Source organism: Otolemur garnettii, unplaced genomic scaffold (assembly GCF_000181295.1).
Source record: "Otolemur garnettii isolate 467f Iridium unplaced genomic scaffold, OtoGar3 scaffold00198, whole genome shotgun sequence".
Taxonomy (NCBI): Eukaryota; Metazoa; Chordata; class Mammalia; order Primates; family Galagidae; genus Otolemur; species Otolemur garnettii.
The window spans coordinates 2,019,806-2,033,403 of record NW_003852593.1 but is presented as its reverse complement, the minus strand read 5'-3'; the positions used below and the strand labels follow the sequence as shown (position 1 = coordinate 2,033,403).

The following is a 13,598-nucleotide window of genomic DNA, read 5'->3' as shown; positions in this document are numbered from 1 at the left end:
GGCCTGTCACCAGGTCCCTCTGGCCGAGTACTCACTATCACCGTCCAGTGAAAGAGGACCCTGCTCCTTAGGAGACTCGGTGGCACAAGCTGCCACTGAATCTCAGAAGGCCCCACATGCAGTGGTACTGCCTCCGCCGACTGGCCCATCTCTCTTGGTGCCAACTGCAGAGCCTGCTCCACTGAGGGATGGCAGGCCACTCCCACCAATTAGCTGGAACCAGATGGGACTACAAGCAAACATTTACTAAATACCTGCGCAGAGAAATCCATAGTCTGGGGTTTTTGTTTCTGCAAGTTAGTGGATAAAATATCTGTACCTTAAGATTACTATAACACTGAGCACCAAGGGCCCTTGGAGAGGCACTCCCAGAGCAGAGTGCCCCAGTTAAGCTAAACGGACTTCCTAGAGAACAAGGCATTTCAGATAGGAAGAACTTACAAGCCAACATGGACTGAGCCAGGCTCTGCAGACAGCAGCAGCCCAAGCCAGAGCACAGGTGGGAAACACTCACAGCTTTAGGAGTGGAAGGTGCCAGTGGCCAAGGAGGTAGAAGGGGTTGGCAGGCCCCTGAGCAGACTCAAAAGCCAGTTCATGCCCCATGTGGGAACACAGCTCTAGTCCCTGTGCGGGAAATTACCACCCCCTGCCCTGGGCCAAATGTGGAAGCAGAAAGGAAAGGCTCAAAGCCTGAGGTTTCCATACAATTAGCTTATAACCATCGCTGAACCACAAAAGCTTTGGCAGCCCATGTCTCCAGGGCAGGAGACCACCGCTTTGTGGTTTGTGCTGCCCTTCTGGGAAGTTCCCAGCCAGGCAGGCTGGCTCCTGGCCCCATGGTACCAGACGTCTGCTGGTGGGACAACTCATGCCCTTCAGAGGAGCACCTGGGAGACTGTCTCCTCAAGTACCAGCACAGCACGGTCTAGGTCTCAATAAGCAAAGCAAGGTTCGTATAGCAGCAATTCATGGTTTAATTTTTTTCCTTTAATTTGGATGTACAATATTTGCAGCAGTTAAAAAAATTTAAATATACATCTCATGTCAGCCCTTCCCTTTCCTGTTGGAAGCCAATGGCTGAGTCTGGGCAGGGCTCCGGAGCTTGCCCATCACAGCCCTGCTGGCTCCCTGGCCACTCTGCCTGTAGTATAGAGCAGGAGCCCTGGGGAGGTGGTCCCACTCAGGTCAGAGCCAACCTCTGTGGCCAGGTCTGTTGGCCACCATCTTCCAAGGCTGGTGGTCACCACCCCATGTACACCAGGAGACTGCTCCCAGGAACAAGTGAGGGGAGGTTCAACAATATTACTGTGTGATGGGCAAGCAGAGAAGGAACAGCCCCTGTGCCTCCCACATGGCTTTCAGCTGTCACACGGCTGAGCAGGTCCCACTCCTAGCAGTACCAGGCCCAGAGAGCTAGTGACTCTTCCCTGCTCCAGCCATCCCCAGCTCTCCACTGAGCCCGCCCCTCTCCAGGTCCTCCTTCTCCTGGGTCCCAGACGCAGCCCCATCAGAGAACAACTCCAACTCCACTCTGGCCCGCAGCCACCACAGAGGGTGCCGAGTGAGGACATTCACTAGGGAGGCTGCTCACCGGTGGCATGAGGAGGCTAATTCCACACCCCTAAACACACAGATTCAAGTTCAGACTAGCCCCTGAAGCAGTTATTGCTGTGTTTAGGGCTGTGCCCCCGAGCTGAGTGGATGGCAAGGCCTGGGCCAGCTCCACGAGAAGCTGCTTATTCCACTCTGAAATGAGCCGTCAGGGAGGGTGGCCGAGGGCGTCCTTTAGGGCACAGGGCTTCTCTGATGCTATGCTCTGGGTGTCTTAGGTGTTTCAGCTTCACGCTTTCCTCCTGAAAGGATACATGTGCTGGCAAAAATGAGAGAGAACAGTAATAAAGGGCACTTGGCAGTTGGAAACATCCCCCATGTACATTGAGCCGGACCAGCAGAGGAAGGGAGGCATGTTTGCTTAAGTGCACTGCCGAACAAGTCTACCCTGGTTTCATTAAAATCTTTCTTGATAGTACCAACAAGAAAACAAAAACACCGCCCCCCCACAAATCCCCTCAAAAAATCTTGACAACCAAATTAATGACCTTTTCAACAGTTTGGATTGGCAATATGATTGGGACTTGTCATGGACTTCTTGGAACTTGATCAGGGCTTAATCCCTCCTGCAGAGGGGTGCTAAGGTAGACGCTTTCTCCAGAGGGATTTCAACAAGCAATGAACAACCCTACTTTCAGGAGTCCCATTCTTAGTTGTGAGGCCTGCAGCTGACGTCACGTGACAGATCTAGAAAAGGCAACCTCAAAGAAAAGCCGACACGGGCATTTGTAGAGGCCTTGCATATTTGTCTTGAGATGTGTGTGCGTGTGAATATGAATTACAGGTGTGTGGGTATGGACAAGTGTGAATACTTATGCAGGAGCAGAGTCATTCTGCTCAGAAACTCACACTCCTCTGGCACACACAGGCATCTGCTGAACACTGACTATTGAGGTCACATCGTGAACAAGGGGTGGCCAGTTACTCTGTGCTGAGCCAGGAATATGAATTCTACAGGGAATGACTCCAAATTTTACATTCACAGTGTTACTTCTTACAAATGTAAACAAATAGCCAGGAACATCCAGCCTACGACACTCCTCTCTCAGAGCTGCTGCGATAACCTGGGTTGGGGCAGCGACAAGTCCCGAGGACTTTTCCACCATCCACAAACATTCTAGCAGGCTTTCGATGAAAAAGGTGGGATGAGAAATGGGAGTCCCAAACCAGTGAGAGAAAATGGTGACTTTCTCCTCATTACAATTCAGTAGCTTCCCTTATGGTCCTCCTCAAAACTGGGATCACTTGTACCCTTCTGCAGCCCCCAACACTAGGGTGAACTGGTCCCGGTTGGGGAAGGCCTCTGCTGGAGGCTGGCAGAGGCTTCTCTGAGGAAGGGCCCACAGGCTCCCCTCGACTGCTCGGCCTTGCATCCTGGCTGCCTTCTAACCGCTGTGGCAAGAGAGGGACAGACGGACACTCAGGGTTGTCAAAGCAGCACCTACACAGACTTTGGAAAACAGCTCCCCAATTATCTCCATTTAGCACATTAAACGCCCCAAACATCAATGGCCACAACTGAACCAATCAGCATGACATTAAATGCCCCACACATCAATGACCACAACTGAACCAACCTGCATGACAGTCACCAACCCACCTGGGCCTGCGTCTAGAGTCTGGGAAAGTAGAACCCCAGCCCTGTCTCAGGCCAGTGGTGAGTGAGCAGGACTCCTTGATCCAGCTCCCACATCAAGGGCCACCTGCTGTCCAGGTCTCACTTCCATTTTAGTGACTTGACTACTTTGGGCCTGGAAACAGGACTGGTCCAGGAAGTGGCTCTGCTGAGCCATAGTGCTGATGCCAGGCTGAGCTGACCAGTCCTCCCTCCTCATGCCATTCTGTCCTCAGAATGGGCACAGAGCTACACTCTTCTGACCAGGCAGCAGCCTGGGTTTGGTGTGGGCTGGAAAGGGGCAGGGGCTACTGGGCTCTGGCACTAACAGTGGCCAAAACACTAAGCTTTGCTCTTGACTAAGAGTGGCTGGATAAAATGCAATTTAGTAGCCCCTGGGGCTGCTGAGGCCAGGCATACCACTTGCAAACCAGCTGGCCAGCTCCTGGGGCAGACCCGCCATTATCTTTGGGCACAACAGAGGATGACCATAGCTGTGTGATAGGGAAGCCCCATCCTTACTAGTGGGTGGAGAATGTGGATAGTTTGCACCTGAGGAGAGGGTTGCAGGGGCCATGACTCTAAACATGAGGTGGTGGTGGGCACCCCCATTCCTCCCTCACAGGGGCCCTTGGGAAGACCCTGCTATAGTCACCTGAACACCAACACCTCTCTACCCTCCAGGTACACGTGAATGCATAAAACAGGAACATGTGCTGCAGGAACTTCAACGGGTATGCAGAGGGCTGTGTGAGTGGCTGTGGGAGGGGTCATGGCCAGAGGGGCCCTGTCCACTTCCACAGACGCTATGGCATGCAGCACGGGGCTTGCAAGTCACATACTTTACACGGGCATAGAAAGAATTACATTAAAATTAATCTCTTTACTGATATAGTTAAATTTTAAATCCTGAGAAAACAGAGATAGACAGAATGGGGCTGGGTGTGTGGTGCTCCTGGCCACTGGCCCAGCATGGACTGCAGCTTCCATGCATCCAGACACCAGGTGTGGCCCATACCCCCTGCTGCGGAGATGCACGGCAATGTTCCCCACACCTGCCGATGGAGCCTTCTGCCTGCAGGACGGCAGAGGGGATCACAGGCAGCCTGTAGGAGGACTTTTGTCCCACAGACAAAGTCAGTTGCAACGTGGTTTCAACCAAAAGGTGAGCATTAGAAGAGGCCAGCACCTGGCGCATGGGCACTGCTACCACCGCAGCCTGGGGCTGGTAAACAGTGGCTCCTGCTCTCTCAGAGGCCTCAGGCTCAACTCCCTGCCCAGCTACCTCATCGCCAAGGGCACTTCTGCCACAAGACAAAGACTCGCGCACTGCCTGGCCACCTGCGGCATGAGCAGAAGCCTGTGCTGACCAAGCCAGCCCAGTGGAGGCAGGGCACTTGGCACAGGCTCCTGGAGGCTTCAGCACCAGGCACCTCTACCTCGCAGCCTCTCCAGCCATGGCGCTTAGCAGGTGGTGACTTTGTGGACGTTTTGCAAACAAGTCAGCAGCCGGTGGTATGGGGTTCCTGGAGCTGCGACCACCTCAAACACAGACTGGAAGGCCCTGCGGTCGAGCTCCTCTTCTATCTGGTGTCTGTAAAAGTCTGTGGCAACCAGGCAGAAAAGGTTCACATCCACCTGCTCCAGCTTGCCCATCCTGCTGATTACGTGTGGAAGGCTGGTTAGGGAGTTAAGGCAGAAGGCCAGCAAGCAAGGAGAAAACTGCCTCCATACAGTCCTGGCAGCTCTCCTACAACTTTGCCCATGGATGCCCACTGGAAGCTGGCAGGCAGAGTTGGCTGAGGATATGGGAGCCCATGGGCGGGGTGCTCGCTTGGCAGGACTTACCTAGCCTGGTTCCCACGTGGCGCTGGCCGGCCTTGTGCTAGCCCTGTGAGCCTGCTCCAGCAGCCAGGGCAGAGCTGTAGCCCTGCCTGCCAAGACCCTGCCCGGCACACTGGATGAGGCTGTGCCGTCAGCACCAGGACAACTATGCTGCTGGGAGGCTCTGTGCTATGCTTGGGGAGGTTGCCAAAAGGGGAAGTCCTGGCAGCTAGCATTTTGGGGGTGGGAACTAGATCTTTACTTAAGGCTTTCCCCAGGAGGGTGACTGAGGCACAATGACAAAGCTAATGAGAAGCAGTGCCAGGCAAAACCCGCTGCTGGTTGTAGGAGTGGGTGGGGCATCTGCAAATGAATGGCTGGACATTCATTTTCTGTGTCCCTGTCAACATTTTGCTCCCCTAGGCCTGAGGTCTATGTCACCGGGACATTTATGTGACCTAACCTGCAAAGGTTAGGTTTCAAAAACTTCAATGCAAAATGTGAGCCTACATATAAGAAGTATGTGCAAGGGCTAACAGTAAGCAGGGCCCGGCCAGTGCCAGGAAGCCAGGGAGGATACATTGCTGCGACCCAGGGGCTGGTGGTTGCACTGACAAAGAAGCAGGAGAGACTCCATGTGGCCATGGCGACCGGGGTCCTCTGTGTGAAGTTGGAGAGGGACAGCATGACCCAGTCGCGAACCATGGATGACTGTCCGGTGCTGTGTAGTGTCTGAAACACCTGAGAAGAAGCCAGTGCCCAGTCAGAACTGGAGGGAGGTGGCAGGCTGCACTCTTCCTCCTGGGGAGGCTGGAGGTCGGCCCTGTGGGCTTCCCTCTCTACCCACCCCACATGCAGACAACCTCACCTTGGACACCACGGTGGCCATGAACTGTGGGTAAGGCTGCTGGTTGGATAGAAACTCTCCGATGACCTTGTTCATGACGTCCTGGGCTGGGAAGAAGTCAGCTAGAAACTGAGGCAGGATCCTGGCCACCACTCTGGCTTCACAGGGAGACCCCTTCCTGACCCTAGGAGGAGACATGGGTAGAGCCTCAGCCTGGCTCTTCCAGTCCCCCCAGCCCTAATCCAGGAGGGTTGAGCCAGGGCTGGAAGTACCCCTGACCTTGACAGACTGTCCAATGGGCTAACTAGAGTATAAGTATACATTTGGAAAATAAAAAGGCAAAGCCCTGGCTCCCCCTCTGTCCACTTCACTGATGGCTGGCTGGTTGGCACAGGCTCAAGGCTTTCCATGCTGTGTGGGGCTGACAACCAAAAGAGGGCTTGAAAATCAGGCAAAGGAATAAACAATGGTTTGGATGGGGACATTATGGGCAGTCCCTGAGTTACAAACATCCAACTAATGTACTATTCGCACTTTTAAATGAAGGTTATCATGGGTAACAGGTAAATGTACCTGTTCCAACTTACATACAAATTCAACTTAAGAACAAATCTACAGAACCTAGCTTGTTCATAACCTAGGGACTACCTGTATACAAGATTTTTAAAGGTCATAACAAAAAACCTTATCATGTTTTTGTTCTTTTCCACATCGAAATGCTCCATAAACTTTACCATAACATGTTCTAACATTCTGTGGCCCTCTGCTTTACCAGAATCTTCTCAAATGTGGACCCCATGTGTGCTGGCACTGATCCTGCTCCCAGTAAACCCTGGTACGTGTCCCTTGAGCAATGCTCTTTTCCATGCTAAAAGACAGCTGTCCCATTACCACACTGCGGGTGCACGCATGACAGCTCTCTATACCTGAGAGGCACCATGCCCCAGAAACAAGCTGGCTCCCTGGCAGGTGTGCCTGGCTCCACCTGCCCCGAGGTGTCCCCCAGGCTGGGTGTGCTGTAGCACAGGAAGATACCTTCAGCTGCGCAGGCTGGAGCACAGATTCCCTTAGCACTAGACCTTAAGCCCAGGATGGCAGGGACATGGGAGTGGAGCCTCCATGTGCCCTACCACCCGAGCACCCAGCTGCGGTGGTGCTCAGTGAATACATATGAACTGAAGAATGACAGAGGCTCATTTTAAAATTCTCCATGGAAACAGATCAGCCTTGCTGCTCAGCTGTTCAGAACACATCATCTGGCCAAACAGCAACACAGGCATGCTCTTGGGAAAGGCCAAATTGCTTCCCGTTGGCTGGCCTGACTAGAAATCACAGGCCAGTGGTGCAAGAAGGCCACAGATTGTCATGTTGCTCAGCCTGAGAGCTAAACACAGGGCCCTGTCGTTGAGAAAAAGCCCACAGAGCCCCTAACTAATTTTCCAGAACAGGCAAGCAAAAGTCAACTCTGAACAAAAACACACACAAGGTAAGGAGGCTAGGAGGCTAAGCTGCCAACCACGTGGTCTCTCAAAGATGCATCTGTATGTTTTAACCTTTACTTTTCTTGATGCTGTTCCCAACACTGCTCACAGATGCCGTGTGTTCCCTCCTGAGGTCCTTGAAGGAGAGAGCAGATCCCTGCACAGACTGCAGTCCCCTCTCCTACAGAAGGCCCTTCACCTGGCTCTCTTAAAGCTGGATCATTCCTGCACCTACGACAAACTGCTCAAGTACTGGGCACTGTCCCTGTAGGCTTCAGGAGAGATGGGTAGGCACTGGGACAGCCTTTGAGTTGTTGAGCAAAGACCCATGCAGGCTGCTCTTCTGACCCAAGTTTCAGGACAGTATGTGACTACGGGGGGTGGGGGGGGGGAGGCTTTGCATCTTACCTATCAAAAAGGACAGACACTCGCTCCATAGCCACAATCACCGACTCGCTGTCTGGGGCTGTAGGGTTAGGGTCTGAGGTTCTACCCGGACTGATTTTTTCCTTTCCTGAAACAGAAGTGTGTGGCGTGAATGTCACATAATCGCCCCAACAGGCCCTGCAGACAGTGCCATGATCCCTGGAACTGTCCAAAAGCAAGTGGTGTGGTCTCTAACTAGCCCAGGACCAGCCCAGCTCCCCAGTGCTCACCAACACGGGACAAGTGGCCAGAAGCGCAGCTCTGACACCCCCTGCACAGTGACATGACTCTGGACAGGCACCTCTGACCTAGCTCTTACATCTCTCTTGCAGGATGACAGCACTGGTAAAACGCACCACCACAAGGCTAAATCAGAGGGGATGTGGTTCTGTGTCCCTCAAGAAAGTGTGCTCCTGTCTCCCTAGGGCAGGAGGAGGGTACCACAGACCATCTTGTCTGCTCACCTGTGTACATGCAGGTGAGCATCAGGCCCAGGGCTGCCATGGCCCGGTGTGGGCTATGCACGTTCACTCTGTCCACGCTCAGCTTGGCCAGGGACTCTGCGTCCAGCCGTGAGAGCTGCTCAGAGAGTAGGAGGCGCTCCAGGCCCCTGAGGGCGCAGTGGTAGATGACGGAGGGGGTACACTCCTCGCTTCCAGACAACATTGCCCCACACATCTGGATAAGAAGAAAGGCCTCCAAGTCTCACTCACTAACACCTCTCCCCCAGACCAAAACTGACCTACTGACATAATCACACAGGGAAGAAGACACAGAAGCCCACTCCTGTGACCAGAAGAAGACCGACCAGGGCCCACTCACCTGTATTATTGACGCCGAAAATTCTGGCCCCACATCCAGAGGGTAGTTCTCAACCAAATAGAAGGCAGTAGCACACATCACCAGCACATGCTGCTGACTGTGACTGTTCACGCAGCTGGAAATGGGGACAACAGCCTAGATTAGCCACATCCAGCAGCCTCTTCCATTCACAGTGGAGACTGGGGCTAGCATGCCTGGACCCCTTGGGAGGGCAGAGCTGGGCCTCACCCCACCTGCATGGCTCTTCCAGGCCTATGAGACCTGGCCTAAAGCTTCAGTCTCTACTTGACCCTGACTGCCTCCAGACCAGCCACTATACCTGCTGTGCCCCTTGGAGAGGCTGTGTCCTCCACTCCCTCATGTCTTTGTGATACTACATACTGCACTGACTTGGGTGAGCCCCTCAGCCCCTGCCTTCCCCATGGCAACCACAGGTATCTGTGACTTGGCTAATCTGTGATGGAACAAACACCATGGATAAAAGAGCCACAGACACCCCTTCACCTATATGACACCTACATCAGCCCCTCTGCCCCTGGCCTGGGGCTGGCTCCACTTGCCCTCTCTATCCAGACATCAAATGCAATTTCTGCCCTAGCCCCCCAGTGTGTCAGCACAGCCAGGTCTTGGCTTGTTCTGACACCCACCCTAGGGCTGTCCATTGCTGCTCCAAGCCTCTGCAACGTCAGAGTGGAAGTGGGACTAGCACATCATAGAAGCCCTGTGCTTGCAAGTCAGTGTGGTGAGCCTGCCTTGTTTTCTAGGGAATTCTGCCACCAGTTGTGCTTTACCAAGGCCGTATCTGTGCAGACTTACACATTTAGCTGCTTTTAGCTAAGGTGAGGCTGGGGTCAGAGTGGAAATGAGGAGGTGTCCTCAGACACCCAGGAGCAGGTGAGCCTCCAGAAGGCTCTGTGTTTCTGCATCTCACTGACTTCAGCCATGGCCCCATGAGAAAGGTGCTTGTCTGGGTTCCCACTAACACCCCCTTGTTGTGCCTGGACTGGGGCCTGGCATGCATGTCGAGGGGTGTGACATTCTTTTTTTCCCCGCTCTCTACTCCAAGCCGCCTGGCCAGGCCCCCACTCACTGGGCTGCTCCCTTGAGGTTGGAGAGGAGATAGTCACTGACGACTGGGATCAGCTGCTTTGCCGTGTCATCCAGCAGGTCGCACTCCAGCACGTAGAGGACACCATGCAGGGCTCCTATCCTGCTGGGCAGGTGGCTGCTCCTGAGCGTGCTTTCTAGCAGGCGGCTGACTGGCTCTGCCACAGCCTTGTCCTGGGCATGTGCACACAGACAAAGGCTGCGTGATGAAGAAAGCATGTCCCAGTGGCTTACCTCCCATGCAGCCCAGAGGGCAGACTCATGTCCAGGAGGAAGGCCCATGTGCAGAGGAGACGTGTGGCAGGCTCACACTGTACTGAGTGAGCCTGCGTGACAGGCCAGCCCACTGCTGTGGAGACCTGTAGTGTGGGGAAAGCTCTTGCCCCCTGGCTGCCCGCACGGGCAGCAGGTTATAGGAGCCCCTGAGTGTCTGGAGTTTTAGCATGTGCTAGGCAGAAGGTACCCATGCTACCCTGGTGCTGAGTCTCTAATGGCCTTCCCTAGGATAGCACTTCCCTGGGAGAGGACTCCAGAAGCTGGAGCCTGGTTTCCTCTGGACCTGTCCCAGTGCCTCTCCCTTTGCTGACTGTCCTTTGTGCACTTTCACTGTGCTAAGGCTGAGGTGGGCGTCAGACTACGCTATCTGGGACCATGATGGCACAATCTCAGTACTCTAAACACCACAGGCTTAATTACAGAACCACACACTTCACCCCACGCTCTTCACTTAAGTTCACTCCTTAACAGTGAAGAGAAGACCTTCAGAGAAAATAGCCCTCATCCTCCTTCAACCTAAGACCACGGGGACATGGAATTCCCATGTGGAAGTGGCCTCTTGCTTTTGTGGAGCAAGGCGCTCAGCTTGCAGAGGCCCTTCCATAGGGCAAATGTCCAGGCTCCTGAAGCTACAGCCACAGGAGAACTGCTCACCCTTCCTTTCCATCCCCACCTCCCCTGGTGCTGCCCCACCCACGCCCACAGGGCTGTGTGGATGGCTCCCCACTGAACCGCCAGGTCTCACTTCTGAAAGCACAACCAGGATGCTCTGTGGAAAGGATGCAGATTTCACAACAGAAGGTAAATCTCTCAAAAGAAACTCACATGCTTTAGAATGATAGCATCTGTACCAATGCAGTTTTCTTCACAGAAAATGTCATCTTCGAGGAAAAACACTGATGTGCACAGAATGGGGAATCAGTGTCCATGTACCATCCTGCCTTTAGGTCTAAGCTTAATCATTCTCACTCATTTGATTTATTGACAGCACAACTTCTGCCTAGGGGCATCTGGGCCTGAGCACAAAAACACAATTCCTCCCCACAGAGAAAAAAGGACCCCTTACGGGAGAGCTGCTTTGACATTGCCTGGCAGTACCCAGAGGGTGTTCTTTTTGAAGAGTTTGTGTTCACATAGGAAAGCCAAGGCACTCATTGTTTCTACTCCCTGGACAGCTTCTAAATCACCAGCATGGCACCAGGCTCAAGGCCACCCACGAGGGGCAGTAGTACCTACTCTAGCACTCTGGATTGGTGAGGACAGACGCTACAGGGAAGCAGTCAGGAAGAGGAGAATCAGACTTGGTCACAGGCCTGGGCTTATCCCACCTCTGCCACACCTACGTGACTGGACAACAGTCGGCAGCCCTCTATGTCAGCCTCCCCTGGCTGCCCTGTCAGTCTGTGGACAGAGTCAGCAGGATGCGGGGAGAGGATAAGCAAATGCCAGTGCTGCAGCAGCAGGGCATACGTCATCACTGTCACAACAGCATGGCTGTTCCTAATGATGGCACTAGTTGTGAAACAGGGTGACAGGCAGAGTGGACACCACCGTTATCACCCTCACCAGTAGCCCTAGATGCCTGGCATACGGCAGTCCAGAGCATGTTGTAGAAGAATGGTCCTACTATTATCATAAAAATGAATCCCAGGGGCCATCTGAGTAAGAAACATCACAATTACTGGATAATGCTACATGACAAAGAGAATCAATGCCAGTTCTGACAGTTTAGAGTCCTTTTTCTTTTTTTTTTTTTTTTTTTTTTGAGACAGAGCCTCAAGCTGTCCCCCTGGACAGAGTACCGTGGCATCACAGCTCACAGCAACCTCCAACTCCTGGGCTCAAGCGAGTCTCCTGCCTCCGCCTCCCAAGTAGCTGGGACCACAGGTGCCCGCCACAGCGCCCGGCTATTTTTTGGTTGCAGCCATCATTGTTGTTTGGCGGGTCCGGGCTGGGGATTCGAACCCGCCACCTTAGGTGTACGTGGCTGGCGCCTTAGCCGGTTGAGCTATAGGCGCCGAGCCAAGAGTCCTTTTTCTATAAAAGCAGTTCTGACATCCTGTCGGGGCCTAGAGGGAACTATTTCCACTATATATCTGCTGCACGTTTAAGTGTATGCCATGTAGGGACACAGGACACCGTGCCGTATACAAGGGATATGGCACTGCGCAGCACGCTGATTCCAATAAACTAGAAGCAGATAAGGAGGAATTCAAAAGACTCTTGTGATGGTCTGAGTGTTGTATCCCCCAAATTCATGACACCTAATCCCCAATAAGATGGTATTAGTAGTAATTAGGTCAAGAGGGTGGAGCCCTCATGAATGAGGTAAGACCCTTATAAAAGAGGCCTGAGGGAGCTCATACACCCCCTGGTGCCATGTGAGGACACAACAAGAAGGTGCCACAGATCAGGTTGAGAGCAGCCCTGATCAGACATGGAATTAGTAGTGCTGGTGCACTACTCTACGTTAGCCTCCAGAACTATGAGAAATAAATTTTTGGTGTTTATCAGAAATTTATCCATCTCAGGCAGCTTGTTATAGCAGCCCAGACCCACTAATAAAGCTCTCATGCTAAGAATAGACTATGTGTGCAGACTCTGGGAGCAGAAATGCAGGGCCACTGTGACAAAATGGTTCCCAGGAGGGAGGCCGTGTAACTGAGAAACACAGGGGGACATGGGGGGCAGAAGAATGAGCCATGTCTGCACATCTGTGGAGCCCCAGCACTGTCACACACCCGTGGTCCTATGGGGACAGACTACTATCATGATATAACAAACCAACGGGTACAATATATGGCCCATGGAGTGGCACTGAACCCTCTCCAGCTGACAATGCTGTGGCTCACGTGTGCTTTGGGAAGGACATGGCTGTGTCCAGCATTTTTCACCAACACCAGGTTCCAAGGTACAGTGGGCCCAAACTGGGTGGGCACAGGCAGCCTCCACGCCAGCCATCACTTACCATCCCGAGGACAGCAGCCGCCTTACAGGTGGCCGGCACCAAATATTGAACAAGAATCTCGTCCTCTGAAGGGTGTACCCGCCGCAGCTCTGTCAGCGTTGAATACATCATCTCAAACTGATTGCGTTCGGTGAACAAGTCTGAGACCACTAGAAGCTAGAGACACGAAGCATTAGGATAGGAAGGGGAGGATTATGCTATCGGAGCTGGGAACAAGGCACGTTCTAATACTCAGGCGAGAACAGCATAGGGAAATTCACAGGAGCCCTGACTGGGAAATCAATAAGAACCTGGCACCTAAATTAAAGGAAAACCATGAAACATGATGAAGGAAAAGCACTCACTGAGTGTCTTGTTAAAAACAAACACCTCACAGATGAGGTGCAAACTGGGGTCTCAGCTCCCACCTGCCTGGGGATACTCAGCCATACCAGGCACCATAGGAAAGAGCTGCATTTATTTATTTGTTATATATATTTCTGAGACAGAATCTCACTTTGTTACCCTTGGTAGAGTGCCGTGGTGTCACAGAACACAGCAACCTCAAACTCTTGGGCTTAAGTGATTCTCTTGCCTCAGCCTCCCAAGTAGCTAGGACTATAGGCACCCACCACAACGCCC

General features: G+C 53.0%; 1 protein-coding gene across 1 annotated transcript in view; it reads right to left on the bottom strand.

Moving 5' to 3' along the window:
• Positions 1-4,089: 4,089 nt before the first annotated feature.
• HTT (huntingtin) overlaps positions 4,090-13,598 on the bottom strand; it is a 152,692-nt gene continuing 143,183 nt past the window's right edge. Inside the window, exons 61-68 of the mRNA XM_012812276.2 lie at positions 12,978-13,133; positions 9,717-9,907; positions 8,627-8,741; positions 8,269-8,482; positions 7,787-7,892; positions 5,919-6,081; positions 5,631-5,791; positions 4,090-4,904 (exon numbers count right to left, since the gene is read on the bottom strand). Of these exons, the coding sequence (XP_012667730.2) occupies positions 4,691-4,904; positions 5,631-5,791; positions 5,919-6,081; positions 7,787-7,892; positions 8,269-8,482; positions 8,627-8,741; positions 9,717-9,907; positions 12,978-13,133 (1,320 nt within the window). The 3' untranslated portion in view covers positions 4,090-4,690. The remainder of the gene's footprint in view (positions 4,905-5,630; positions 5,792-5,918; positions 6,082-7,786; positions 7,893-8,268; positions 8,483-8,626; positions 8,742-9,716; positions 9,908-12,977; positions 13,134-13,598) is intronic.